Below are 27,235 nucleotides of genomic sequence, written 5' to 3' on the forward strand. Positions count from 1 at the left end.
AACCACAGCGCTCTCTCCATTTTGGGTTTTGTCCAAGTGGATCTCATGAAGCCTAGCATAGGCAACCAAAATGGAGCTCTTCTTCCTTCACTGGTGGAAAAGTTGACAGGATCCAGATTAAAATATAAGAATGTGTATCATTTTTGTGGCACTTTCTAATGTTAAAGTATGTGGCACATACTTTATCTCAGTAATCCCTAATGCAACCTCGATCATGATAATGGATTATTGATTTTGGTGAAAGACCAACTCAGAATTAAATACAGTTACAACAGCTTTATAAGTTAGCTGAATATTATCACTGGTGGGACAAGTTGAGAGAGACTGCACACTGTGTAATCTGCCTTGAGTCTCAGTGAGAAAGGCAGACTATAAATGACTTAAACAAATTTTTAAAAAGCTCTCATAACCATGGCCGTTTCCACACGGTTTACCTTATTCTGCAAAATAGCGAAATCTCGTATGAAATCTCGCGAGAAGACGCTGATAACAGTGTCTTCTCGCGTGATAACAGCGTCTTCTCGCGAGATTTCGCGCAAGATTTTGCTATTTTGCAGAATAAGGTAAGCCGTGTGGAAATGGCCCATGTTTATGTTAATATGTACACAAACCTGACATGTTGCTTTGTTCACATGTGTACCTCCCTTTCCACTTGGAGCACAATGAAGGAATCCTGTTCAGAAATTAACTCTGGCTACTCACAGTGTAGGCAAGTAGACATGTGGTTTAACTAAATTTACCACCCCTCCCCCAATTACCTGGGATTTTGAACTAGAATTTAATCCAGTTTTTGATAATACAGTCAACAAATGAGAAGATCTCAAACCAGGGCCGTTTCCAGATGGCTTACTGGCCCCCGGAACGTCGTGCCATGGTGCGGGGAAAACGCGAAATATCGCGTTTTCTCGTGTGAGTTTTGCGCGAGAAAACGCGATATTTCGCGTTTTCCCTGCACTGTGGCACGACGTTCCGGGGGCCGGTAAGCCATCTGGAAACAGCCCAGTTTGAGAAACTGGTCAGAAACCACTCGCACAAGGATTTTTCTCCTATTGACTCTTTTATCTCCCTTGAGACCTGGGAGGCATGTTTCCAAAAATTGTACTCTGATACCAGCCTTTCATCATTCCCCTGAACCAAGAGGCCATAATGGGTTTGCCATCTTGGCCTCCAGTGACGGCCAAAGAGGTTGGGACTTGATCAATAAGCTTAAGAAAGGCAAAGCCCCGGGTCCCGACGTGATACCTCCGGAGGTACTACGGGATGATGTAGATTGGTGGGCTCCTCTCTTGGCCTCGTTATTCACTTATATTGATTCAACTGGGGCTATACCAGTGATTTGGAAAAAAGCTATTATTATTCCTATATTTAAAGCAGGCTGAAGAGAGGAACCATCCAACTACAGACCGATCAGCCTCCTCCTGAGCATCTTGGGGAAATTATATGCAAGCCACCTCCTGGAGAAATGACAAAGTTGGCTGGTGCAGGAAAATTTAATTGACGAGCAGGCTGGTTTCAGGGAAGGACGATCCACTTTTGGACACAACTTAATATTGTCCCATTTGGTGGATAAATACGTGACCAACAATACAATATCTCTATATGCAGCCTTTATAGATTTAAAATCTGCCTTTGACTCCATATCCAGAGACATACTCTGGAAGAAGCTAAGTGATACTACAATCAATAGGAGACTTCTATTTCTTATCCAGGCACTATATACCAACACTGCTATCAGGGTGATGTAACAAACAAGGTCTCCTGACTAATTCTATCCCAACAACAAAAGGAGTAAAGCAAGGCTGCGTTTTGGCCTCTACCCTTCTTGTTATTTCTGTCAACGATTTGACTAACAACCTTCGCTTAGTTGACAGTTGACACTCACCCTCCTTCCTTGGCAGATGGCCATATAGTAGCCCTACTTTTTGCAGACGACACGGTCCTGCTATCCAGGACACCAGTAGGCTTGAGAAGGGCACTAAAGCAATTTGGTATTTACTGCGATCTAAACCATCTAGAGATCAACTACCAAAAAACAAAAGGAATGGCTTTTGGCCCCAAACCCAAGATAAGGGAGTGGAGTATAAAGGGTCATAGGTTAGAACCAGTGGCAACCTATAAGTATCTAGGGGTTATGGTGGTTCAGTCTACTGGAGCAAAAAAGGCCCATTATGAATATGCGGCAAATTTCAGTCGGAAGTCTGTACAAGGAATTATTAGATTCTTCCACACTAAAGTAGTGGAGTAATATGTAAAGGAGTAATATTTGCTTTTACATTTTAATTCTGAAAGCCCAAATTCTTGTACTTAAATTGTTAAGCATTTTATACAATTATTTTTATATCAAAGTGGTGTATTTCGAGTATGATACTCATTTATTTTTAAATGGTTACTAACTGTAATTCTAAATAAATGAAATCCAGTTTTTAGAATCTCAGTGCGGGAGGCAGGGAGAGACGAGCGCTTGCTCGATTTTATTCTAACCAGGCTTCCCTCATTGTGCTCCTTGTGAGAAGGGAGGGAAAGGAGAGCCCATGCATGTGAGCCCAGCAGCAATCCGGCACCATGCCGTTCTGAGATTGCTGTCTGGATGCAACATCTAGAACAACCTAAACTGTAGTGGTTAAGAGTGGCAGGACTCTAATCTGGAGAATCGGATTTGATTCCCCACTCCTCCGCTTGGAGCCAACTGGGTGACCTTGGGTCAGTCACAGCTTCTCAGAGCTCTCTCAGCTCCACCCACTTCACAGGGTGATTGTTGGGGGGACAATAATAACACACTTTGTAAACTGCTCTGTGTGGCATTAAATTGTCCTGAAGGATGATATATAAATCAAATGTTATTATTGTATATTATTATAAACAGGGCTGCTGGAAGCCACCATAGGACCTCCAACAAAGGTTCCTTCTGGGCCTCCTCCAATACCACCCAAACATGAAAACAGATTTAACTGGAATGTCTTGTGGAAACAAATCTCACCCCTTGATTCCCATGGTGACCAGGGCCCCTAATTCTGTTCCCCTCCAGTGCCCCTCCTCTTAACCAGCAGGCCATGCTAGCTTGTAGTTTGAATATTGAAAATTAAAGTCTGGGACATTTCCAGTTATTATCTGATTCAGCAAATCTCAGGCCCAAAGTGTGTTTCAGACAACATGCGGACATCAACAGAGCTGCCTCTCATCAGTAAAATGCAGTTGAAAAAATGTGATATGATGTCATCATGGTAGACTTTCCATGTCAACAGCATCCCATAATAGGCTGGAGAATGCTGGCCCTACTGCTCCACATCAGGCCATCTTTCAACTGTTTGTTACTGGAGAGATGCAGAAGGAGATACTGGTTGGCATGTAGTTTGGGCCTCAAATATTCATTTTCCTACTCATAAAGCCATCCTCTAAATTTTGAGTGTTTTGTTTTTCCTGCAGATGTGAGCCCTTTTGGAGTATAAAATAACTTTTTGTTATAATTAACTGTATTTATGGACAAAAGCCACTGGAGTCTGTAATATCTGCGTATTTGAGATCAAAATTCTGAGAAGACCATAGCCTTCCTTAAAAGTAGTCTTTGGCCGTTTCCAGATGGCTTACCTGCCTCCAGAATGTTGCGCCATCCTGCAGGGAAAACGCGAAATATCGCGTTTTCGCGCGACGTTTTCCCCGCAAGATGGCGCGACATTCCGGAGGCAGGTAAGCCATCTGGAAACGGCCTTTACATGCCACACATTTAGTGATCTGATGTGTCTCCATCTGTTTTAGCACAGCATGCATCCTTCCTTTTGAAAGAAAGGAAATGTCAGGAAATCAACATATTTTTGATCCCTTGCTAATAAATGCAAAGTCACTGTAAAAACCACAAAGGGTGGGTTATAGAAGAAGTCTATCCTTCATTTTTTATGAAAGGAAATTTCTTGTTTAAAATTAGATTTTTGTTCTCGGCCTGAAATTTCTCGTGTTTGTCCTTAGGGAGAAACTGGTGACGTCGGACTCCCGGGTCTAACTGGTATAAAGGTGAGCCTTCATTTAACCTGATTCATTAGTAGACTTCCCTGAAATGAAGGCCAATGTTTGGTAATTGGAAGCACCTCCTTGAAACGCCTGTTTCTTTTTAGGACTTCAAAAGATGGCAAGGTAAGGCTACTTCTCACGTTACAATGTCAGATATGCAGGTCTGCCCTTGCGTATGAAGATGAATGATTTTGTCACGTGAGAATCGCATGCAGTTTCCAGCCCTCTGCAGCAGTTACGCTAAAGCAAACTGGGAGCCTGCAGCTGTGTGTATTGTGATCCTGCGATGCAGCCAATACTCACAGCTGGCCGGCTACCAGTTTGTGTGAATGTAACTAACAACTGCACGGGCCTGTTGGTATCCTATCTGATACACACATCTGCAAATGAGTTTTGGGTTGAAACAAAGGCATGGCATATGGCAAAGTAAATGCATCGTTACCTGTGCACATGAAACTGGAGTGAACTGAACAACAACCTTTAAGCTTTTCTGTAAGGCACAATCCATGAACAAAAGGCCTTATTTTTTTTTAAAGTTTTTTATTGGATTAGAAATATTTTAATGTCCATTGCAATCAATTTCCTTTAAAAAAATTCCAATTCTAACCCCCTCCCTTTCCCCCCCTTTTGTTGACTTCCAACAGTTTTCCAACCCCTTATCTATTTTCCCCTACTCATTTCAAACTTATTTTACCTATTAAACATATACTTTCACTCTCTTCTAAGCTTACCTATTATATCACAATGCTGTCTCATTTCCCTTTCCATTTAACTTAACAACTAGATAATACATTTCTGGCATATATTCTTCAATAATCATTTTGGTAACCTGTACTCTATCTTACTCATTCTGATCTCCTCTATATTGAACAAACAATTTATTCCTCATTATACATAACTTTAAGTACATTATAAACATTGCATACCTTCAATATAGGTCAATCAATTTAACCCATACTCCATATATTACTCTTTGTTTTATACTTTAAGCATAAGTCAATCAATTTGACCCATATTCTGTATATTACTATATATTTTCCCCTACTTTCTTGTATTCATTCATTTTGATTATACAGTTTCTCCATTATACCATTATCTGCCAGCAATGAGATTAATCAGTTTCTATCCCTAATAGTCAAATAAAATAATTGCTTAGATATTTTTCAACTCTCCCCCCCGGTATAGTCACTTCTCTCTTCTTTTGTTATATTTCAGTAATTTTCAAACTGCCACAGTTCTCCTCCCACCTCCCATTTTTTCACCAAGTATTGTTTCAGCTTCTCCCAGTCCATGTTAAACTGTCCTGGATCAAGGTCTCTCAGTCTTCTTGTCATTTTGTCCATCTCCGCCATGTACAGCAATTTATAAATCCAGTCCTCGATGGTTGGCACTTCTTGTACTTTCCACTTCTGCGCGTACAAAAGTCTAGCCGCTGCCGTCATGTAAAATAGCAATGTCCTGTATTGTGCTGGAATATCCTCCATTCCCAAGTTCAGTAGCAGGAGTTCTGGGTTCTTATTAACTTGAAATTGTAAAATCTCACTTATTACTCTTATTATTTCCCCCCAGTACTGCCTAGCTACCTCACAAGTCCACCACATGTGATACAAAGATCCCTCATGTTTTTTACATTTCCAGCACTTGTTAGACATATTTAAGTTCCCTAGCGCAATTTTCTTTGGTGTCAAATACCAACGATAAATCATTTTATATACATTCTCTTTAATGTTAGTGCATGTCGTAATCTTCAACGTATTTTCCACAAGTATTCCCACGCCTCCATTGTTATTTCTTTATTAAAGTTTATAGCCCACTTCACCATCTGCACTTTAACTGTCTCATCTTCAGTATACCATTTTAACAACACCTTATAGACCTTAGAGATTTCCTTTTTATCTTCTTGTAGAATTACTTCCTCTAGTTCTGAGTTCTCTATTCTTATCCCTCCCTTTGCACAATCCGAGTTGTAAAGGTCTCTAATCTGTCTATATTGAAACCAATCATAATTTGAAGACAACTCTTCTTGCGTTTTTATTCTTAACTTGGAAAGGTCTGTTCGTGTTATTTCCTTATATGTTAAACATCGTTGTTCATTGTCAACAGTTCTCGGGTCTATTACTTCATAAGGAACCACCCAAGAGAGAGTTCCTTCTTGCAGGTAGTTTCTGTACTTCTTCCAAATTGTGAAGAGGCTTCTACGGATATAATGGTGCAAAAACATAGAGTCTGCTTTTACTTTTTCATACCACAAATATGCATGCCATCCAAATATTTTTTTATATCCCTCTAAGGCCAGTAGTTTACGATTTTTCAGAGTCATCCAATCATTCAGCCACACCAAGCAGATTGCATCATAGTAAAGTCTTAGATTGGGCAGTTGCATTCCACCTCTCTCTTTTGCATCCTGTAATACTTTCATTTTCACCCTAGGCTTCCTGCCTGCCCAAACAAAATCCGATATTTTCCTCTGCCATTTTTCGAATTGTTTAGAGTCCCGGATAATTGGTATTGTCTGTAACAAAAACATCACTCTTGGCAGCACATTCATCTTAACTACTGCAATTCTTCCCAACCATGACAAATTCAATCTATTCCATTTAATCAAATCTTGCTCTATTTGAGTCCACAATTTCTCATAGTTATTCTTGAATAGATCTATATTTTTTGCAGTCAGTTCAATTCCCAAATATTTCACCTTACTTGTTACTTCACAGTCTGTAATTTCCGTTAATAACTGTTGTTTTTGTTTAGTCATATTTTTACATAATATCTTTGATTTCTTTTTGTTTACATAGAAACCTGCCAGATCTCCAAATTCTTTAATTTTTTCTATTACCTTAGGCATGTTTTCAATTGGATCTTCCACAATTAACATTATATCATCTGCAAATGCTCTGACCTTATAGGAAAAGTCTTTTATTTTTATTCCACGGATTGTATTGTCTTCTCGAATCTGTATCATCAAAATTTCCAAGACTAAAATGAACAACAGTGGAGACAACGGGCAACCTTGTCTTGTGCCTTTGCCAATAGTCAGTTTTTTAGTCAGCTCGTCATTCACCACAATTGCTGCACTCTGGTCTCTGTAAATTTCTTTCACTGCTCTTATGAATCTTTCCCCCATTTGTAGCTGTTCCATGGTGGCAAACATAAAGTCCCAGTTCAAATTGTCAAATGCTTTCTCAGCATCCACAAAGAAGAAACCAACCTCCTTATCACAACGCTTGTCGTAATATTCAATAGCATTTATAACTGTCCTTAGATTGTCTCTGATTTGCCTATTCGGTAAAAAACCAGCTTGTTCTTCTCCAATAACTTCGGATAACCACCCCTTTACTCTTTCTGCCAGGATCTTCGCAAAGATCTTGTAGTCATTGTTAAGTAAGGAAATTGGCCTATAGTTTTTAACATTAGTCAAGTCTTGTCCTTCTTTGGGGATCAATGATATATTAGCTTCACTCCAAGTATCTGGAGTTCTTTGGTCTCTCAAAACACCATTGATCACTTCTTTTAGGAATGGTACCAGTTCATTGACCATTACCTTATAAAATTTAGCTGTAAGTCCATCAGGTCCTGGCGCCTTTCCCAAGTTTGTTATCTGAATTGCCTTTCTTATCTCCTCCTCTGTTACTTCACTATTCAGTTTGTCTCTCCAATCTTCCGAAATTACTGGAAGCTTCATTTTCCCCAAATATGCCACTATTGAGTCTTTATTCACTTCTTTTTTGTCATACAATTTAGCATAAAATTTGTAAAAAGCTCTACTAATAGCAGTCTGTTCCAAATGTACTTTATTGTCCTCTCATATTTTATTTATTGTCTTTTTCTCCTTTCTCTTCTTCAGTTGCCATGCCAGGTATTTCCCAGGTTTATTTGCACCTTCAAACGACTTTTGGTTCAATCTCTTAAGATTCCATTCCAGTTCTTTATTATTCATTGCCATCAACTGCTCTTGAAGGATTTTAATATCCTGGTAAATTTTCTTTTCCCCTGGTCTTTCCTTTAATTGTATTTCTTTGGCTTTTATTTTTTCCATAATCTCCTGTCTCTTCTCCTCTCTTTTCTTTCGAGCTCTTCCATTTAAGTCCATCAGTATACCTCTAATTACTGCTTTGTATGTATCCCATACCTTGTTGGTTGGTACTTCTCGGTTCATGTTGTACTGTATGAAGAACTTAGTTTCCCTTCTCAACATCTCCATATTTTCTCCCTCTTGTAACAAGTCCTCATTTATTCTCCATCCTTTCCTCTTAGTTCTTTTTCCAAACTTCCACATGATTGGGTTGTGATCTCAGCCTACCATAGGCATTATTTCTACATCCTTAGTCCAAAGCACTAAATCTTTTGAGGCCCAGATCATATCAATTCGTGATAGAGTGGAATGTCTTGCGGAGAAAAATGTATATTGTCTACCTATGGGGTTCTGTATTCTCCATACATCTTCCAAAGTTTCCTGCTGCATTAATGCGAAAAAAGTCTTTGGTAATAATCCTCTTTTCTTTTGTGCCGTTGCTGATTTTTTATCCTGCTCCAAATTTGTGACTCCATTGAAGTCTCCTGCAAGAATTATCTGGTCATAAGAAAGTTCATCTAATTGCTTCCTCAAATCCTCAAAAAAACTCTCTTTTGCTCCATTAGGTGCATAAATTCCAATCACCAACACTTTCTTTAAATTCCATGTACATTCCACTGCTAGAAATCTGGCTTCCACATCTCTAATCACTAACTTTGGCTGTAGCTCCTCTCCTATATATACTGCCACTCCCCTTTTTTTCTTTTTTGAGGCCGCTACAAAATCATTGCCCAATTTGCTCAATTTAAGATATTTTACATCCTGTTTTCTAATATGAGTCTCTTGTAGGCACACAATATCACATTTCTGTTTTAATAGCCAGTGGAAAATGCTTTTTCTCTTATTGGGTGAATTAAGTCCATTTACATTCCAAGATATAACTTTACACTCCATATTCATAGCCTTGTTGCTGGTAAGTCCTTTTCATTGTCCCTCATAAACTTTTCCATTTCAAATTCAGATCTGATGCGCTTTTTCTGTCCTCCAAACTCAAATGACAATCCTTCCGGTAGTTCCCATCTGTACCTTATTTTCATGTCCTTCAAGATTTGGATTAAAGCTTTGTATTTTTTCCGGTCAAGCAACACCGATCTGGGTAACTCCTTCATAATAATAACCGTCTTGCCATCAACCTCCAATGGGTCTTGAAATTGCTTACTCACAATAATTTCTCTCATGTTTCTGGTCGTAAATTGCACAATTACGTCTCTTGGTAGTTTCCTCTGGGTCGCAAATCTTGAATTTATGCGATACACCACGTCTAGAATAGCCACAATTTCCGCCTCCTCCTTCCCCAGGTATTCAGCTAACACCTCAACAATTTGTTCTTGGGCTGTCTTTCCCTCTACCTCCAGCAAGCCGCGAAACCTCAGCTGCTTCTCCATATACTTGCTCTCCGCAACCGCCATTCTTCCCCTCATCACCCTCATGTCCGTTCGTTGCATATCTGAAAGGTTCTCCACCGCCTTCTCCACTACATTGACTTTTTGTTGTGCTGCTTGCACATCACTTTGTATTGTTTCCATTCCCTTCTTCACTTCTGCCAGTTCATTTTTTACTGTCTCTTTAACCTCTTTAACTTCCTTTACCAGCTCCTGTTGGACCTTTAACATTTCCAAAAATCTTTTATCCAGATTTTCTATAGCCGTTTGCCACTCTTTCTTCGACATCGTGGGGCTTGACTTGCCTCGCTCCCACGTATCTGCTCGTTTCCTTAGCTCCGTGGCACCTGGCTTAATGTCCTTTTAATTTAATTTAAATGTCCCGGTTTCATGAAGAAAAAAAGACGCTTAAAGAGTCCAAAATGTCGGGTGTCTTTTCTCTATGGTTTTTCAATAGTTTTTGTAATCCAATATGGCCTACTTCCTCTTCTGCTGAAGTCAATGCCCTTCCCTTTCCAAAAATGGTGATTCCCTTCTTCCTGTCTGCCAGTGAGGGCCGTCTCTCTCCCGCAGCTCTATCCCTGTTACGTACTTCCTGTTTCCCGTCTCCTCACTGCAGCTCTCGCGATGGTAGAAACTTTCTCACAGTCCATTATCTCCCCACAGCCGCAGGTATGAAAAACAATTATCCGATTTCTCTATTAACTTCATTTAAAATAGTCCTTTTTCTAATCTGTTTCTTGCCGAGTCTTCCTCTAGTTATAATCAATCTGTTGCAGTTTAAAAGTCCACTTTAATGCTTCATTACTTTAAGTATTTCGTCCCGTTTCAAGAGATAGTGATCTTTACCTTTTCAAACGTCTTTCTGGGTTGTAATCACTGCTTCAATCTCAAGATCTCTTCCACCTTCTTTCCCCCTGTTGAAGCTTGGGCATGTAGGTCTTATGCCAGCCGCACTGGCCCCAGGACTGCCGCAGAGATTTAAGCCGACCTGTCGTAGGGTGGGACCTCAAGAGTCGGGAGAGAGTCCGTTGCGCAGGACCCCCCCTCACCCGAGATCAACGCGCCCTGAGGTGCTTGAGCGTTCTATGCCTATTCTCTGCCTGAGAATAGGTGGCCGCGGGCTTTTTGGCCCCCGCCGGCCGCTGAAACGGCAGCCCGGTCAGCTCTGCTCTTAGAGCTGCTTTAGACCTTCATGGATCCCAAGCCGGAAGTCGCCAACAAAGGCCTTATTTTTCATGGACTACAAGAAGTGTCCCCAGAGTAGGTGAGAGGAACTAAACAGAGAAGCACTTGTGTGGCCTTTGTGACCTCCTTTATGAAAAAGCTGAGTTGTACAACCTCAGTTTTGGAAGCCCCCTAATATGTATATATCACTTAAGGCTGATGGGCTCTATGCCTTCTTAGTCTTAGTCTCCTAGGCATGGGAATCTCAAAGGGTTCGTCTTTCTGATGAGCTCTTAAAATACTCAGTCACCTTTTAGAAAAGCACTTACATGTTTCTGCTAGTGAAGCCAAGAACTTGCTGACAAAAGGTCTGAGGGCAGAAATAATAACAGTAATAATAATAATAGTGTGCTTTAGGGTTGTCAAGTCCCTTTACAGTCCTGGTGGGAGGCTGGGGACCTGGCACTTACCTTTCTTGAGGCTCTAGCGTGTGCCACTTGTGTGCGTGAAGCGCCTGTGATTTGAGCTGATTTGCAACAGGCTGATTTGGGACGGCGCAACGACATCACTCCTGGGAGTGATGTCGTTGCTCCCCCCCGGGAGTGTGCCCAGGAGGCCCATCCCCCCCGGGAGTGTGCCCAGGAGGCCCATCCCCATGCCCTTCTTCCCTGCTGGCCAGGTGAGCAGTGGCGGGGGGGGGCGTGGAGGGTGAAAGCAGAGGATCCCCCGCCCCCACCAGGAGAATGGTATCCCTAGTGTGCTTATATACCGCTCTTCTAAACAGATTAGTACCTCACTCAGAATATGAACAAATTCAGTGTTATTATTATCCCCACAATACAGCTGGGGAGCCGGGGCTGAGTAGAGTGGCTTACCCAAGGCCACCTACTGAGCTCATGGCAGTACTGGGATTTGAACCAGTAGAGTGCTGATTTGCAGCTGAACCACTTAACCACTGTGCTACAGCAGCTCCCATGCCAATGGGTGTGCATGTGGTTTGTATCATGAGAGGGCTGAATTGGTGAGCGAAAGGTTACTTAAACCTTCCCTTGTCCGAGTCTCCCCTGCAACTTCTCCCTTCAAGCTAGTTTTCTCCACCGCCTGGCTCAGAGGCCAGAAATAAGCCGAGCCATTTTAAGGGGAGAGAGTTGTGGGAAATTCATTGTAGAGGAGAATTAACTGTCAAAGGAAGGGTTGGGCACACCCTTCCCGCTGTTGATTCTCCCTTGCAAATCCTCTTTCCTGAGGCCATGGGTTTGACAACCTGTGTGGGCAAGGGAAATATTCCACCTGGAGTAACTGTTGGTCTTCTCTGGGACTGCTAAGAAGAACAACTGAGCTCTTTTCTGGAGCTCTTTTAGGTGGCAGTTATTCAGGGAGCTTGTTGTTCTTCTGGAGCCTAGAAGAATGCTAGCAGGTTGAGTACTACAGTTTATGAAACCCAGGCTCTGCCATGTATAAATCTCAGACGGCAAACTGTTGACCTTGTATCTTTTGCAAGATAGGGAATACCTTCCCCTGGGCCTCTTTTATCCCCCTGGCAAGCCCCACCCTGGCTCAGAGTGTGGGTGTGAACAATACAGGTCCTTCCCTGCTCTAGGCTTTAAGGATAAAGGTGAGGGAGGCAAACCTGCCATCCTCAGTAGGTAGTTTAGGGTTGCCAGGTCCCCCTGGGGCTCAAAGGGAGGATGGGGAGGATGCAGGGGGCATGACAGGGGACATCTACCTTGCACGCATGCCCAGTGAGTACATGTTCTGGAACACTTCTGCATCATTCTGGGAATGACATTATTCCCAGTGCAATATGGAAGTGACAGGTTGCACAAGGGTCCAATTTGGTAAAAATCAGCCCCCAATCTAGTATTTGGGGCCAATTTTTATCAAACTGACCCCTGGCACGACTAGAGATGGGCACGAACAGAAAAAAACCCAAACATGATGTTCGTTGTTCATTGCCATCCACGAACAGGGACTCATGAACAACCACGAACATGGCCCTGTTCACGAACATGTTCATGGTTGGCTGTTTGTGGGGGCCAGCAGGCTCTCCTCCAGCCATCATCCAAGTCAAGAGCCCTACTACACCACTCCCAGAAACCTGACCTGAGCGGCACGGAGGGCAATCTCAACTCCCCTCTGTCTGGAGATCAGGGGGCGGGGCCACCAGCCATGTGACCATTTTCTCCAACGGCAACCCACGAGTTCCACCACCTCTCTTTCCAGAAAAAAAGCCCTGTTTTTTTCTGCATGCCTTGTTGGAAAAGTGAGTGATGGTATTCCTGTTTTAGAAGTGCTTGATTTATCTATTAACTAAGTGGAGTTATGCCAATGAAGAATTTAAAAGGATGCAGTGGTTAATCACAGCCTCATAATTAATGAATGCGTCTGTCATAGAACAGCTTCTGCTTACTGTAATTTAGAAAACAAAATGCAGTTCGGTGCGCTTTGAAAGGAATTCCATCTGTTGTACATAGTTCGAATGTCTGATGAGCTATGCAGTGAGTGAACTTCCTAGAATGTTGTCAATATTGTCACTAATAGTGGTTTGGGATTCACCAGTGAAAGCTACTCAATCTTTAGGAGGCAGCTAAGGACAGTTTTATTCAAGACGGCATTTGATTAATTCATTTTTCTATTTATGGTTAGTTTTAAATAGTAGTTTTTTAATGTATTTTTGTGTTTGTTGAGCTCTTTACATTGTAAGCTGCCTTGAGTACCACGAGGTAGAAAAGCGGCCGACAAATGTTTTAAATAAAATAAATAATTTTGTTTCATGCTTATCCCTGGTTGTGGTTTTAGTATTTCTGCTCAAGACACTGCTTCCTAGCTGATTGCTGTCAGTTGGGGCTCTTCAGGACTGTTCACTCTGTATTTATTGGGGTCTTTTATTAGTTCTTGTAGTATCAATTGCCACTTTTATGTCAATGATTTACACTTAATTTTTGTCTCCCCTGGTCTTTCTGCCACTTCTCTTGCCAACATCTTCTCATCAAGTCTCTCCTCTGTTTCCTCTTGGAAGTCCTTTCACTGTTAATCTTTCCCCAAATGAATTTGTGTGATGACTCCGTAATCCTCCTGCTTTGTTGTCCCTGACAATTTTCTTCTTACCCAGGTTCCTATCCCAGGACTGATTTTCTTTCATTCATAACAACAACATTCGATTTATATACCACCCTTCAGGATGACTTAACACCCACTCAGAGTGGTTTACAATGCATGCTATCATTATCCCCACAACAACAATCCCCCTGTGAGGTGGGTGGGGCTGAGAGAGCTCCGAGAAGCTGTGACTATCCCAAGTTCCCCCAGCTGGCTTCAAGCGGAGGAGTGGGGAATCAACCCCGGTTCTCCAGATTAGAGTCCCACGCTCTTCTTAACCACTACACCAAACTGTCTCTATTCAAGCAATAGCTGAAGTTGGTTGTTGGGGGTTTTCCGGGCTGTATTGCCGTGGTCTTGGCATTGTAGTTCCTGACGTTTCGCCAGCAGCTGTGGCTGGCATCTTCAGAGGTGTAGCACCAAAAGACAGAGATCTCTCAGTGTCACAGTGTGGAAAAGATGTAGGTCATTTGTATCTACTCAGGAGGGGTGGGGTTGAGCTGAGTCATTCTGTAAGAGTTTCCCAGGGTGTGGAATGCTAATGGCGGGAGGCTTCACTGTAACCTGAGGAGGTTCTTTTGCATATGGATTGGTGCTTGATGTGCTAATCTTCTCTGCAGGGCTATTGTCGGGTGTGGAGTGTTTTGTTGGCCTGGTGTTTTTCAGAACTGGAGCCCATGCTCTGTTCATTCTTAAGGTTTCTTCTTTCCTGTTGAAGTTTTGCTTATGCTTGTGAATTTCAATGGCTTCCCTGTGCAGTCTGACAAAGTAGTTGGAAGTGTTGTCCAGTATTTTGGTGTCCTGGAATAAGATACTGTGCCCTGTTTGAGTTAGGCTATGTTCAGCCACTGCTGATTTTTCAGGCTGTCCAAGTCTGCAGTGTCTTTCATGTTCTTTTATTCTTGTCTGGATGCTACGCTTTGTGGTCCCGATGTAAACTTGTCCACAGCTGCAGGGTATACGGTATACTCCTGCAGAGGTGAGGGGGTCTCTGCTGTCTTTTGCTGATCGTAGCATCTGTTGTATTTTTCGGGTGGGTCTGAATACTGCTTGAAGGTTATGCTTTTCCATAAGCTTTCCCATCTGATCAGTAATTCCTTTGATATATGGCAAAAACACTTTTCCTGTAGGTGACTGTTTTTCCTTGGTTGTTTGATTCATCCTGGGTTTGATTGCTCTTCGGATTTCATTTCTGGAGTAGCCATTTGCCTGAAGTGCGTGGTTTAGATGATTAATTTCCTCATTGAGAAAGCGTGGCTCACATATCCGTCTTGCACGATCCACTAATGTTTTCATTATGCCTCTTTTCTGTCGGGGGTGGTGATTGGAGTTTTTGTGTAAGTACCGATCAGTGTGAGTTGGTTTCCTGTAGACCTTGTGACCTAACTGAAAGTTTGCTTTGCGGATGACCAAGGTATCCAGGAATGAGAGTTTTCCCTCACTTTCTTTCTCCATTGTGAATTGTATGTTCAGGTGGATGTTGTTGAGATGATTCAAAAACTCCCTCAATTCTTCCTCCCCATGGCTCCAAATGATGAATGTATCATCCACAAACCGGAACCATACACTGGGTTTGTGGGGTGCTGATTCTAGAGCTGTTTTTTCAAAATGTTCCATGTAGAAGTTTGCTATAACTGGGCTGAGTGGGCTCCCCATGGCCACCCCATCCATCTGTTCATAGAATTCGTTGTCCCATTGGAAGTAACTGGTTGTCAGACAATGATGGAATAAGGCTGTTACATCCTCTGGGAAAATCTGATTAATCAGTGCAATAGTGTCTTTTACTGGAACCTTGGTAAACAGGGATACAACATCAAAACTGACAAGTATGTCTTGTGGATTGAGTTTCAGAGAACTGATTTTGTTGATGAAATCTGCTGAATCTTTGATGTAAGACGAGGTTTTCCCGATGTGGTCCTGCAGGAGATCTGCCAGATGTCTAGCTAATTCATATGTCGGTGAACCAATGGCACTCACAATGGGTCGGAGTGGGACTGAATCTTTATGTATTTTGGGGAGTCCATATAGTCTAGGTGGCTGTGCTTCAGTCTTGCATAGTTTTCTGTGCGTGTCGGGATGTAGTGAGGAATTCTTGATCAGCGCATTTGTTAGCCTGGTGATTTTGCAAGTGGGATCTCGTTTTAGTTTTTTGTAGGTGGAGGGGTCCAGGAGTTCCTTAATCTTCTTTTTGTATTCCTCCGTTTTCATGATCACTGTAGCATTGCCTTTATCAGCTGGTAGAATGATGATGTCTGGATCTGCATTGAGGGTCTTGATGGCATTTCTCTCCTTGCGTGTTATATTGCTGGTGGGAAGCTTTGCCTTTCGTAGAATCCTGGCTGTCTCTCCTCTTATTTCCTCAGCTTCCTCTTCAGGTAGATGACGGATGGCAGCTTCTACATTTGCAATGATGTCTTCCACAGGAATTCTGGTGAGGGTGACTGCAAAGTGACTGCAAACGTCAGGAACTACAATGCCAAGACCACGGCAATACAGCCCGGAAAACCCCCAACAACCATCGTTCTCCAGCCGTGAAAGCCTTCGACAATACATCAATAGATGGTTGTTGGGGGTTTTCCGGGCTGTATTGCCGTGGTCTTGGCATTGTAGTTCCTGACGTTTCGCCAGCAGCTGTGGCTGGCATCTTCAGAGGTGTAGCACCAAAAGACAGAGATCTGAGAGATCTCTGTCTTTTGGTGCTACACCTCTGAAGATGCCAGCCACAGCTGCTGGCGAAACGTCAGGAACTACAATGCCAAGACCACGGCAATACAGCCCGGAAAACCCCCAACAACCATCGTTCTCCGGCCGTGAAAGCCTTCGACAATACATCAATAGCTGAAGTCTTTCTAGGTTCAGCTTTGTAATATTTCAAAAGAATATTTCATTTCTTTCTGTAGACACAGCTAAAACATTGGCTTCCTTTTCCTGTTCTTTTTGGTCTTGATTATTGTAGTGCTTTTCTCGCTTGCCTAGCATTTCTTGTCTTCAAATTTCTGTTTCGAATTGTACTGCACATCAGTTCCCCTTATTTTTCTTTTCACTGGTTTCCTTTTCCTCATCATATTCAAACTTCTTATTCTTTGTTCATAAATTGTATAAAGTGCAAGGCTGCATATTCCTTTGCATTACTTTGTTTCATTGATCCTTTTTTTGGGCTGCTCTACCTAGAACATTAATGCTGTGAGTAATGAAGACCTAAAGGTCCCTTTTCTTTTTTTTTAATAGAAATTTTATTTAAAAAGAAAAGGTATGAAAATAGAAATAGAAATTTGCCATAACTAAACGTAATTGTGTAATAGCTATCCTTCCCCCCCTTAGTTACTTTTACTTATACAAATTGTAATATCAGCTTTTTTTATTCCCTGTGTTTTATCTTCTTGTCTTTATGCTACCTTAATTAATGTTGATTTCTGCCTACGTAGTCAAAGAAAGAAATTCTTCCATTTTTCCTAAAATTCAGCTATCGGTCTGTTATATAGATAAGTAGTTAATTTGGCCGTTGATGCATATTCATAAATCTTATTTATCCACTCAGACACATCAGGACATATATTCTGCTGCGTATTCCATTCTGCTGTGTATAATACTCTTGCTGATGTCACCAGGGCTTTTTTTCAGCTGGAATGCAGTGGAATGGAGTTCTGGCATCTCTTGAAAATGGTCACATGGCTGGTGGCCCCGCCCCCTGATCACCAGACAGAGGGGAGTTGAGATTGCCCTCCGCGCCGCTGAGTGGCGCGCAGGGCAATCTCAACTCCCCTCTGTCTGGAGATCAGGGGGCGGGACCACCAGCCATGTGACCATTTTCTCCGAGGGCAACCCCCTGAGTTCCACCACCTCTTTCCCCAGAAAAAAAGCCCTGGATGTCACCATGTAATGGAAAAGATCTCCCTGTTCTTTTCTAACATTAGTTGGTAGGATGTTTAAGAGCATGTTTTTTGGATTTAAGTCAAATCTGAGTTTGAGAATCTTCCGCGTCTCTTTATGTATCTTTATCCAATATTTTCGCGCTCTCCCTAACGGTCCCTTTTCCATTGCAGAGCATCCCTGAAAAGGGGCACTTTGCAGCAGGGAAGAGGTGGGGTGGGGGGAGGGATTGCCTGAACTGCCTTACACCAGCTGCCTCCACACTTCCTCCACACTTGCCTTTATGTCTGTGAGATTATCGACTCCAGTATAGAAAATTGTGGGTAGTTGGAGGGGACTGGGATGCTATTCCACAAGAAGAACTAAAATGCCTCAGGGATGTATATATATTACATGTCTTGGGAGCATATATAAGAGTGCTCTGAAATGTGACGATTGCGAAATGCAGCTGGAAGAGCTGTGTGGTAAATGCTCCCTCCACTTTTGGTATGTCAATAGGGAGAACAAGGCCTAGAAGGAAAGCCAGGATTTCCTGGTGTTGCCGGGCGCCCTGGAGATGCAGTGAGTATGTTGTTGTAATAAGGTTGCCAGCTCCAGGTTGGGAAATTCCTGGAGATTTTTTGGGAGGAGCCCGGAGAGGGCAAGATTTGGGGAGGGGAGGGGCCTCAGCAGGACATAATGCCAAAGAGTCCTCCATCCAAAGCTGCCCTTTTCTCCAGGAGATCTGATCTCTGTGGCCTGGAGATAAGTTGTAATTGCAGGAGATCTCCAGCCACCACCTGGACACTGGCAAGGAAATCATTCTAAAACATGGAGACCCCTTTCCTGAAAATTTATGTGAAGTTGTCAGTGGTAAGATAAGGCCAGTGACACACACAACAAATAAATGTGCAAGCATGTTTTGTAGCAGGATGTACTGTACATGCAAATTACCATTACATACAAAAGCCCTAGTTGAGAAGCCCACTTCTGTATAAATTCCAGATTAAATTGCAATCTAAAGGTGCCTGAGAACAATGGGTGAGGGTTTTTTTTCTTATTGTATCTCTCAGCCACTACAACAATGCTTAAGGAAGACAAACAGGCACCCTGCCCCCTTTATTTTTAAAGCAAAGGAATTGATGGCTTTGTCATGTCTGAATGACAGAGTCCTATTTCATTGTTTATAACTGGTGCTCAGAATGAAGTCGCCCAGTGGCATCGGTGTTGCTGACGCACACCGGCTTGCCATCTGCAATGCGAGGCTGAGGCCCATAGGAGTGGGACCTTGTTCAGGAGGAGCAAAAAATTATTGGGCAGTCAAAAATTTCAGCCTACCATCCTGGAAGGAAGACCTTTCGGCAGGGCTTTTTTTCAGGGGGAATGCGGGGGAACGGAGTTCCGGAACCTCTTGAAAATGGTCACATGGCTGGTGGCCCCGCCCCCTGATCTCCAGACAGAGGGGAGTTGAGGTTGCCCTCCGTGCTGCTCGGGGGCGCGGAGGGAAATCTCAACTCCCCTCTGCCTGGAGATCAGGGGGCGGGGCCACCAGCCATGTGACCATTTTCTCTGAGGGCCACCCCCTGAGTTCCACCACCTCTTTCCCCAGAAAAAAAGCCCTGCCTTTCGGCATGTGCAAGCCATATTATTGTTGATATTATCATCGTCATAACCATTATCATCCTTGTCTACAATTAATGCTAGCTTTTAAATTAAATTCAGGGATCTAAAGGAGAAAAAGGTGACCCAGGACCCAAGGTAAGAGGAAACGGCATTTTCTGCAGTTCAAGGCCCGTCTGGATCTCAGTGACGTAAGCAGCCTTGTAAACAAAAGACGTTATTCTCTTGATGTAGGGTGAACCAGGAGAGCCGGGCGTGAGTGTGGTGGGGCCGCCAGGGCCCCCTGGGCCGCCAGGGCCCATTATAGCCATTCCAAGGGTAAGTATCATTTTGGATAAGGCTAAGGATGTTTTTACTCTTTTGCATCTTCATCACCGCATTTATTTTACATTTGCCACCCAAATTTGCCCATTGTGGAATCTGGATCAAACAATTGCTTACAAATTTAGTGAAGTCCCCAAATTCTGAAAGCGTGTCAGAAATCCTCAAGCTGGTTGTTGGGTCTATGTCATGCCAGTCACCGGAGAACATTGCCTTGTGCGGAAAGTGGGATGAGGTGCCAGAGGCTAAAATCTCATTCAGGCCCAAGCTCAGTTGCTGGAACCGGGGCTGGATGCTGGAAGGGGATGGTTGAACCTGTGGCCCAGCGAGGACCTTGACCCGGGGCCCTCAGCTGCCTTGCCTGTGGAGATTGGGTCCATCTCCTGAGCTGCCTCAGGAAAGCCTTGGATTCCACCTGTAATTTGTTATAGCACTGAGGCACTGATCCACCTACGGCAGCAGCCTGAGTGAGATTTTCACCCAAACAATTAAACACCCAAAGATCTTTAGTAAAAGAATCCCCCAAAGCCCAGATAACTGGGAACAAATCGGGAGAGTGTTATAGGCAGAATACTAAGGACAGGATTCAAAAAAGGTGTCCTGCCAGCTGTCAGACTGTGGCTAAATAAGGTACTCTCTGCAAGATTCCCTTTAGAAGCAAGAATAAGTCCAATGTCTGGCAAAGGAAGCTTTATTGCAGAAAAGATCCATTATAGTCCACTGTCCTGAATAGGAGACTCAGGATGGTACATGATCATTGTTACCAATGAAGAGCAAGCATAGGATACAGAGTAACAATACCCATCTGGAACAGCCTCCCCCCACAGTTCTCAAAACAACATCTTTCAGTCCTGGGAAGCTGCTCTCCTTCAAGGCTAATGCCTGGTGGAACGGTGTTAGACAAAACAGTCTCCTCTGGTGGGAATGCTGCTTGGGAACTGGTGCACCTGAGGAGAAAATACTTAAACACTAAAAGCATTAGAAAATGGAGTCAGTATAGTTAAGATATATATTGGACCTGACATTTCTGCCCCCCCTTAAAATAGATCCCCCCCTGGTTTATATGGGTAGCGAGTATGAAAAGCTTTGGTTAATCTAGGAGCATGAACATGTGCAGAGTTCACCCATTCATCGTAACCAGAATCAAAGTCCTTCCATCTAATGAGGTAAAAAAGCTGATTTCTCTTGATTTTAGAGTCCAAAATTTGTTGTACCTCATAGTGTATTTGGTCGTCAATTAAAGTTGGAATGGGTGGAGCTTTGATGTGCCACTTGTTGTCGATGGGAGCTTTCTTCAAAAGGCTGACATGGAACGTATCATGCACATGGCGAAGGTTCTTGGGCAATGTTACAGCAACAGTCACTTTATTTATTACTTTGCGCACAGGAAAAGGTCCTAAGAATTTCAGAGCGAGTTTGCGGCTTGTCTGAGCTAGCTTTAGGTTCTTTGTGGAAATATACACATGGTCTCCTGGTTGTAATTCCCATTCGGCCACACGATGGCGATCTGCGTACTTTTTGTAATCCAGTTTGGCTTTTTCGAGGTGTCTCTTAATGATAGTCCATTGCTGCACCGCCTCCCCCCACCATGAGGATACATCTGGCAATTTAGAGGAATGGAGAGGGGGTGCGTCCAATGGGAAGGGATTGAAGTGAGTCCCATATACAATTTTGAAGGGGGCTTCTCCCGTTGAAGCGTGTACACTGTTGTTATAGGAGAATTCGGCTAGAGGGAGAAGGTCCACCCAGTTATCTTGTTGGAAATTGATGTAGCAACGAAGGAACTGTTCTAATATTTGGTTTGTTTTTTCGGATTGCCCGTCGGTTTGTGGGTGGTGGCTTGAACTGATACCTTGTTCAATATTCAACATTTTCAAAAGCTCCCGCCAGAAGTTGGCAACGAACTGTCCGCCGCGATCCGAAATCACCTTGGACGGAAAAGAATGTAATTTTACGATGTGTTTTAGAAACAGATCCGCTAGCTTTCGAGCGGAGGGTATAGCAGTACAGGGGATAAAATGGGCTTGTTTGGAGAACAGATCTACCACAACTAAAATACAATTATGTCCTTTTGAAAGAGGTAGATCAGTGATAAAGTCCATGGAGATTACTTCCCAGGGCCTGTTCGGCGTTTCTAATGGTTGCAGGAGACCCGGAGGTTTCCCTTTCCTGGTCTTTGCGCTGAGGCAAACAGGGCAGGAACTAACGTATTGGGAAATGTCTTTGCGCATGCCCGGCCACCAGAATTGTCTTTGAACTAGGTGTAAAGTTTTCAGATACCCATAATGTCCAGCAGTGGGAGCATCATGACAGCACCGCAAGACTTCCAGCTTAAGGCTGTCCGGGACATAAAACTTGCTCCCAGCTAGCCAATCCCCCTGTGGGGATTGGGTTAGTTTGTTCCGCGGAGCTTTATCCCCCTCCTTCTCCACTTCAGTTTTAAGTTTCGATTTCCATTCTTGGTCGGCCGGGAGGGGCTGCTTAGCACGGCTGCGAGTAGTCACCACGCCCCCAAGTTGCTTAGGTGAGAAGACCGTGTCGACAGTCTCCGCCCGTTTGCTCTTATGTTGGGGCATGCGCGACAGGGCGTCCGCTAAAAAGTTAGTTTTGCCCGGGAGATAATTGAGGGTGAAGTTGAACTTGGAAAAGAATTCCGCCCACCGCAATTGCTTGGCATTCAGTCTGCGTGGGCTTCGGAGGGCCTCCAAATTTTTATGATCTGTCCAGACCTCAAAAGGGTATCTCGCCCCCTCCAGCCAATGCCTCCAGTTTGTGAGAGCTGCTTTCACTGCAAAGGCCTCCTTCTCCCACACATTCCAATTCCTTTCTGCCTCTGAGAACTTTCTAGACAAGAATGCACAAGGCCGCAATTTCCCATCCTCCCCCTTTTGCAGCAAAACCCCCCCTATCGCCGTATCGCTGGCGTCGACCTGTACTATGAAGGGGGACTGTTCGTTGGGGTGGGAGAGGATGGGTTCCGTTACAAATTGCTTTTTAAGGCATTCGAAGGCCGTTTGGCAATCGGGGGTCCATTGTAGTTTAGCAGAGGGTTTTTTGGCTTGGTCCCCTTTATCTTTGGTTTTCAGCAATTCTGTTAAGGGGAGTGTGATTTGGGCGAAATTTGCTATGAAGTCTCTATAGAAGTTGGCAAAACCCAGGAAGGATTGCAGTTCTTTGCGGGTGGTGGGTGTTTGCCAATCCTGGATCGCCTGTATTTTGGCTGGATCCATTTTCAACCCCTCTTGTGAGATACAATACCCAAGGTAAGTGAGTTCGGTTTTATGGAATTCACATTTGGACAATTTGATGGGCAGTTTATTTTTCATCAAGGTGGCCAGGACCTTTTGTACCATTTGAACATGTTCTTCCTCGGTGTCAGAATAAATTAAAACATCATCAAGGTACACCACCACCCCTTTGTACAAAAATTCATGTAAAACTTCGTTTATCATGGACATGAATACAGACGGGGCTCCCGTCAATCCAAAAGGCATAACTAAGTATTCATATTGTCCGAGGGGCGTATTAAACGCGGTTTTCCACTCATCCCCTGCCTTGATACGAACGTGGAAGTAAGCATCTTTTAGATCTAATTTCGTAAAGATCTTACCTTGGGCCACGACGTTGAGAAGGTCTCGGATGAGCGGTATAGGATAGGCGTTGTTGGTGGACACTGCATTTAGTCCTCGGAAATCCGTGCACAGTCTGAGTCCCCCGTCCTTCTTTTTCACGAAGAGAACTGGAGCGGCGTGGGAGCTAGAGGCTGGGCGGATGAACCCTCGTTGGAGGTTGGTGTCGATGAATTTCCGGAGCTCTTCACGTTCATGGAGACTCATGGGATAGAGTCGTCCTTTAGGCAATGAGGCTCCGGGTAAAATTTCCACCGCACAGTCCGTTCGTCGGTGCGGGGGTAGAGTATCAGCTTCCTCCTCCGAGAAAGCATTTAGGAAAGGCCAGTACGGTTCGGGTATTTGGTTGACTTCTTCTTGGGTGAGGAGGGCCTTTTCTTTGTAAGTTGGGTCCTCGCCCCAGTTTTGATTCCAACGGTGAAGTTTACAGTTGGCATGATTGAAGGTAATACATCCTTGAGCCCAGTCTATGTAGGGATTGTGATCACATAGCCATTTGCTGCCTAGAATTAACGGGTACTTGGCCGTAGAGCTGATGACAAAGGACCTCTTTTCCCAATGTTGTCCCATGCCTGTGATCACCGGGATGGTTTCAGTTGTGACCGGATTCATGTTGGTACCATCCATTTGTTCAAAAATTACTGGATTTTGTAATTCCCGAGTTGGTAAGACTAGTCCATTGACTAGAGCTGGGGCTATGATATCTCTTGAGCAACCCGAGTCAATAAGAGCTTGCACCCGAATGTGCATTTTTCTCTCTGGGTTGATTAAAGTCACTGGCATGAATAAAATGGACCCAGGTGGCCGGTTCCGTGCAGGGACGGGCTTGGGGCGGATCTGTCGTTTGGGCCCTTTTACGACAGATCCATCTCGTTTCCCGACTGGGGACTTTCTGGATTGACTTCTGCAGATGGGGAAGCGGGATCGTATTCCATAACTTCTTCCGCTTCCAGCCCTCTTTCTGAGGCTGGCCTTTGGGAAGCGCCGCGGCCTCTGTTTGCTCGTGGAGCTGGAGTCGGGCGTTGGAGCGTAGGGAACGGAGCAAGGGTTGGACGCCGTAATTGGAGCGGAGGTCTTTGCACAGGCCGGTAGGGGCATTGTGCTGCAAAGTGACCAGCCTGTCCGCATTGCAAACACAGCCCTTGTTGCCATCTAGCATCTCTCGCTCCACGGGTGGCGTAGCCAGCTCCCCGAGCTCCCTTCTGTAAGGTCAATGGTCTTCTTTGTCCCGTTTGTTGTTGTTGCTCAACCAAACGGACTTCTAAAATGCGATTCTCCACTTCGCAAACAAGTTGAATCCAACCTAACAGCGTAGGGGGATTGTCTTGCATGAGGGCTCTGTCCAAAAGTCTCGGATTAAGTCCTTGTTTGAACAGAATAATTTTTGTGGACTCCTCACACCTGGGGCACTTGGCAGCCAATTGTCGGAATTTCGTGATATAGTCTCTCGCTGCCATGCTGCCCTGCTTAATGGCCTGCAATTCTGTTCGGGCCCTGGTTTCCTCTAAGGGGTCTTCATATTGTGCTCTAATAGCATCTACCAACCCCTGGAGAGTATCGAGTTCTGGGGCCCCGATATTATATAGTCCTACGTACCAGTCCGCTGCTTTCCCTTGTAAGCGGGAGCCGAGATGTTCAATTTGGCTGGCCTCGCTGCCGAAGAGGTGTCCCCACCGGTTGAAGAATTGCACGACTTGCACTAGAAAAAAGCCCAGTTTGGAGGGATCCCCATCAAAAGTGGCGTCCAGTTTCACCCAACCCATTGGGAGGTCTTGCCTCGGAGCCGGTGCTGGGTAGAAGTCCGCCGGAAGCATCAATGGCACTTGAGGTATGGGGGGACCCGGTTGTGCTGGCGGTGGCATCACCGGTTGAGCCGGGGGTGGCGGCCTCGGCTGGGCTGGCGGTGGTGCTCTCGGCTGGGCTGGTGGCAATGCCGGAGGTGCTGGCCGTAGCGGTTGAGGTCGGTGCGGCGGAGTAATAATCGGCCGCTGAGGGGTGGGTTGGTGGGGTCGTAGTGGTGTAGGCCCCATCGGTTGGTTCGGAGGTGGTCTTACGGGCTGTTCCAGTGGCAAACGTATCGGCTGCAGCGGCGGGGTTAGTTGTGGTCGAAGCGGAAGGGGTCGCAGCGGCGAAGGCCGAATGGGTGGAAGGCCGCGCGGGCTTGCCCCTCCAGGCGTTGTTGTTCTGGGAAGCGTCGGCTGGCCCTTTGGCGCTGGTAGACCATCTCCCGGAGGTTGCCCGACGGGAACAGTTTCGCGCGGTTGACCAGGGGCTCCCTCCCCTGATGGAGCCACAGGAGCTCCCGCTTGGTCCGGCCGGACCGTTTTAGGGGAAGTATGGGGGGGTATCACCGGTGTATCACTTGGCTTTTCCTCCCCTTCCGTAGGCCTCTCAACGGGGGTCTCGTCTGGCGGCACATCCCCTCCCGTGATAGGAGGTTCGATGGGAGTCTCACCGGATGGCACAACCGGGTGGTCCCTTCTCGGTGGAGTTTCTCGCTGAGTGGGAAGTCCCTTGGGTTGTTCTCCCGATTCGCCAGGATAGGTGCCCCCCTCGCCGGTAGGCGACGACCGCTGCTGAACTTCCTCCATCGGATAGGAGATGACACTTTGAAGGGTAGCTATCTGTATCGCCATCTCTTCAGGAGACAGTCTTTCCCCTGCCCCCATTGAGGAAATTAAATGAATGGCGTGAGCCAAACTTTCTTCCATATCCATCAGCTTAGCTTCTAATTGTTGTATACGACTTGGCCCTGGCTGTTCGCTCAGGGAACCTTCATTCGCTGTACTCACCGGGGAGAAAGGGCCCCACGGAGGAGGGTCCCCTTGGACTATTCGCGACCTCGCGGCTAGAATTCCCTTGGCCATACCCGTCACGGCCGAGATGCTGGTATCTACCGCATAGGTGCGACCTCGTATCTGCTCCCAACTTTGTTCAGGGACTTCCGTTGGCTCCTTCCACGGGGCAAGTTCGGAATAATCCCAACTCAGGGCGCCTCGGCGAGACGTGTCCCCCTCCATCTGCTCAAACGTCCTGTTCCAATATCGCCATGGTTGGCTGCTATCTAGTTCCGGGACGGTTTCTAGACTTCGGCGCCCGTCCATCGAGACTCGTGGATGGAGTCCACCTGCCCGGCGCTCTCTGGTTTCTCGGGGTCTGGCTCCCCACTCCGACGGGGTGGGTACCGAGATCAAGGGGAGAGCGGTTGCTTTCGGCCTTGCCCCGAGGTTGCTTTCGGTCTCGTTCCGAGTACTGAAGTCGATGAGAGGCAGGGTAGAAGTGGAGGCTCCGGTTCCGTTCCCGGTTGCTCCCAGCTCCTGGGAGTCTTGGGTTTGCACCGGTTGATTGTCGGGAGACGCATACGGATCAAACAAAGGATCCCTGTCCGGGACAACCTTGGATTCCGCTGGGCCCGACTCAGACATGATTGGTAACAAAATGTCAGACTGTGGCTAAATAAGGTACTCTCTGCAAGATTCCCTTTAGAAGCAAGAATAAGTCCAATGTCTGGCAAAGGAAGCTTTATTGCAGAAAAGATCCATTATAGTCCACTGTCCTGAATAGGAGACTCAGGATGGTACATGATCATTGTTACCAATGAAGAGCAAGCATAGGATACAGAGTAACAATACCCATCTGGAACAGCCTCCCCCCACAGTTCTCAAAACAACATCTTTCAGTCCTGGGAAGCTGCTCTCCTTCAAGGCTAATGCCTGGTGGAACGGTGTTAGACAAAACAGTCTCCTCTGGTGGGAATGCTGCTTGGGAACTGGTGCACCTGAGGAGAAAATACTTAAACACTAAAAGCATTAGAAAATGGAGTCAGTATAGTTAAGATATATATTGGACCTGACACCAGCTAGCTCTATACTTACAAAGCGTTCCTTGACATTCTTCTAAGAATGAGTTCAGGACAGAGTATCCGGGCAGGGATTGCCCTAGATACAAGAGCCTTATCACAGAACTCCAAATCAGGCTAACAGTTGTATAGATTCATCTACGGTCAGGGGGGTTCTTTCCCATCAATTTAGAATTTGGGGTGCAGGCTTAATATTTCCATCCCGTTCCCTCAAGACTGCATTTGACCAAAAGAT

General features: G+C 44.9%; 1 protein-coding gene across 3 annotated transcripts in view; it reads left to right on the top strand.

Moving 5' to 3' along the window:
- Positions 1–27,235, top strand: part of COL15A1 (collagen type XV alpha 1 chain) — a 265,292-nt gene that overhangs the window by 169,722 nt on the left and 68,335 nt on the right. For all 3 annotated transcript variants that reach the window (XM_054990908.1, XM_054990909.1, XM_054990910.1), the window contains 4 exons: positions 3,961–4,005; positions 18,091–18,153; positions 19,294–19,329; positions 19,426–19,509. In XM_054990908.1, the coding sequence (XP_054846883.1) occupies positions 3,961–4,005; positions 18,091–18,153; positions 19,294–19,329; positions 19,426–19,509 (228 nt within the window). The remainder of the gene's footprint in view (positions 1–3,960; positions 4,006–18,090; positions 18,154–19,293; positions 19,330–19,425; positions 19,510–27,235) is intronic.

The sequence above is a fragment of the Eublepharis macularius genome, chromosome 11 (genome assembly GCF_028583425.1).
Source record: "Eublepharis macularius isolate TG4126 chromosome 11, MPM_Emac_v1.0, whole genome shotgun sequence".
NCBI classification, from domain to species: Eukaryota; Metazoa; Chordata; class Lepidosauria; order Squamata; family Eublepharidae; genus Eublepharis; species Eublepharis macularius.